This window comes from Symphodus melops (assembly GCF_947650265.1).
Source record: "Symphodus melops genome assembly, chromosome: 4".
NCBI lineage: Eukaryota > Metazoa > Chordata > Actinopteri > Labriformes > Labridae > Symphodus > Symphodus melops.
Window position 1 is genome coordinate 30,587,942 of NC_136694.1, and position 2,500 is coordinate 30,590,441.

Sequence of the window (2,500 nt, forward strand, 5' to 3'; positions counted from 1 at the left end):
GAAACCACGCCCACTTTCTCCAGAGCTGTCACATTTCTACTCTTCCTATTTAAACTGAATATCAGGATTCATTGTGTAGGGAGGAGAGAGTCCATGATCCTCTACAGAGTCCAGAGCCGACCCTCCTGACCCGTCTGTTCGCTGTCCATTTGAGGCTGTGACCCGGTAAAGACTTTATTATGGTGGTTGGTCACATGACTGTTTATGACGGAGCACATTCTACGCTCACTTTTAAACAGAGTCACGTTATTTTCAGTGTGCCGAGGATTATTGATTTATAATAATCTAAAGGGTGACAGGCAGACTGAAACACGTTCTCATGAATCATCTTCATCTCTAAACTCCTTCAAATCAACGAGCAGATAAAAAAAAACACTGTTCGCTTTATTGTTCTTTTTAAATTTATTCATGAAAGAAAAAGTCGTAACGTAACACACAGAATAAAATGTGAGTCGGTAAAGACGAACAGCTGGTCCTCAGTATTCTCCAAACGATGTCCTTAAAGACTTGAATAAGGTTGAAACCAGAGCAGTTAAAGAAACAGGACGCAGTGTTAATGAAACACACCTCGACGTATCGTCCAATCAATCACCTCGTTACGCTTTATTCTGTCTCCACAGATTAAAGGCGAGGTCGGTCGTTTTCTGTAACTAGCATGATTAAGAAACTAGCACTCCCTCAGTGCTCCCTCTGCACCCAGCCCCTCTCCCTCTAAAGCCACGCCCCTCCCCCTGTGCTCTCTCTAAAGCCACGCCCCTCCCCCTGTGCTCACTCTAAAGCCACACCCCCCTGTGCTCACTCTAAAGCCACGCCCTCTGTACTCCCTCTAAAGCCACGCCCCCTGTGCTCACTCTAAAGCCACGCCCCTCCCCCTATGCTCACTCTAAAGCCACGCCCCTACCCAGGGAGACAGGGAGGCTGTGATTGGTTCATCAGAGAGCAGGGAGACAGGGAGGCCTGTGATTGGTTCATCAGAGAGCAGGGAGACAGGGAGGCCTGTGATTGGTTCATCAGATTGGTACCTCGTGGCAGACATTGGTTGAAGTTTTTACAGACTTACAAACTGACACAGATGATGGATTTACTTTGTTCCTCTTTCAGAGAACCTGAGTTATTAATGTCTGTCAGGACCTAAAGACAGTTTCAACGTGAATATTAAACAGTGTATCTGGAGGAAATGACCGACCCTGCCTTTAAGTAAGTAAACTAAACATATTATAATCTAACTTAAATTCTAATTTAATGTTTTGTTAGAAAGAACGAAGCGTTGAACATTGAGGACTGCAAAAAACTAATCTCAGTAAAAGAACAAATATGAAATAAGAAATTCCCCGTAATAGTTCCTCCTCCATCTTTAAGTGTCTCTATGATTAATGTTTGAATCTCTCTACAGTTAGTTAAAGTCTCCACTCACATCGACCTTCCTGTTTCTAATGACTCGTATTTGAATCCTTTAAGTGTTTGAATATGATGCTAAAGTCTTCAATCTGTGAAGTGAGAGAAAGAAACGAAGGTGTGAAGAGTTTGGATCTTCACACTGTGGAGTGATCACAGCATCATGTGATCGTCTCAGTGACTGCTGTATCTGCTGACGTCTCGGGTCTCCGTCGTCTTGATCAGCAGTTTGGGAGCTGGAGAGCTGCTGTTGCTGTGGTAACCGTTTGTACTCTTCGTACCTGCAAAGTGAGAGAGAGAGAGAGAGAGAGAGAGAGAGAGAGAGAGAGAGAGAGAGTACATCAGGTGAGACCTGGAGGTCTGGCCTCTTGAGTACACCCAGAACCTACTACCACACGGCGTCCATGAAACCCGGCCACCATTCATGCACGGCCTGCTCCGACCTCCACCTCAGCAGCGAGGAGGTGTGGTCAACAGGGACGAGAGAAATATTCCTGCTTCTTATCCCGTCTCCCTCTATCCCATGTTCCTGAACATGAGTCAGGTATCTGTCAGTAAAGAGTTCAGACCGAGCCCTGGGCACAGTGTGTGCAGCCTCCGGCCTGCAGGGGGAGCTGTGAGCTGTTTGTTACTCACTGTAGTTGGAGACGGCCTGGACGTTGAGGATGGACTGATGCCCGAGTCTGCAGAGGAAGAAGGGACAGGTGTTAGGTTTGTCAAATCAAGAATCACTCAGACCTCCTCCTCTTCCTCGTCTCACCTGTCCTCCTCCCCCTCCAGCAGCTTCCTGTAGGTGGCGATCTCGATATCCAGCGCCAGTTTCAGGTTCATCAAGTCCTGCAGGTGAAGAAGAGACTCGTGTAAGAATTTTAAATCAAATTAACTTGTCTCACCTGGTCCCCTCTGTCTCACCTGGTCCCCTCTGTCTCACCTGGTACTCTCTGTCTCACCTGGTCCCCTCTGTCTCACCTTGTCCTCTCTGTCTCACCTGGTCCCCTCTGTCTCACCTGGTCCCCTCTGTCTCACCTGGTTCTCTCTGTCTCACCTGGTCCCCTCTGTCTCACCTGGTCCCCTCTGTCTCACCTGGTTCTCTCTGTCTCACCTT

The 2,500-nt window shown here is 47.5% G+C and overlaps 1 protein-coding gene across 1 annotated transcript in view; it reads right to left on the reverse strand.

Annotated features, from left to right (window-relative positions):
• Nucleotides 1-1,517: 1,517 nt before the first annotated feature.
• The window catches only part of LOC306823116 (intermediate filament protein ON3), a gene marked incomplete at its 5' end in the record, with an annotated part of 2,190 nt that continues 1,207 nt past the window's right edge, over nucleotides 1,518-2,500 (reverse strand). The window contains 3 exons of the mRNA XM_079342482.1: nucleotides 1,518-1,676; nucleotides 2,032-2,078; nucleotides 2,156-2,232. Coding sequence (XP_079198608.1) covers nucleotides 1,570-1,676; nucleotides 2,032-2,078; nucleotides 2,156-2,232 — 231 coding nt within the window. The 3' untranslated portion in view covers nucleotides 1,518-1,569. The remainder of the gene's footprint in view (nucleotides 1,677-2,031; nucleotides 2,079-2,155; nucleotides 2,233-2,500) is intronic.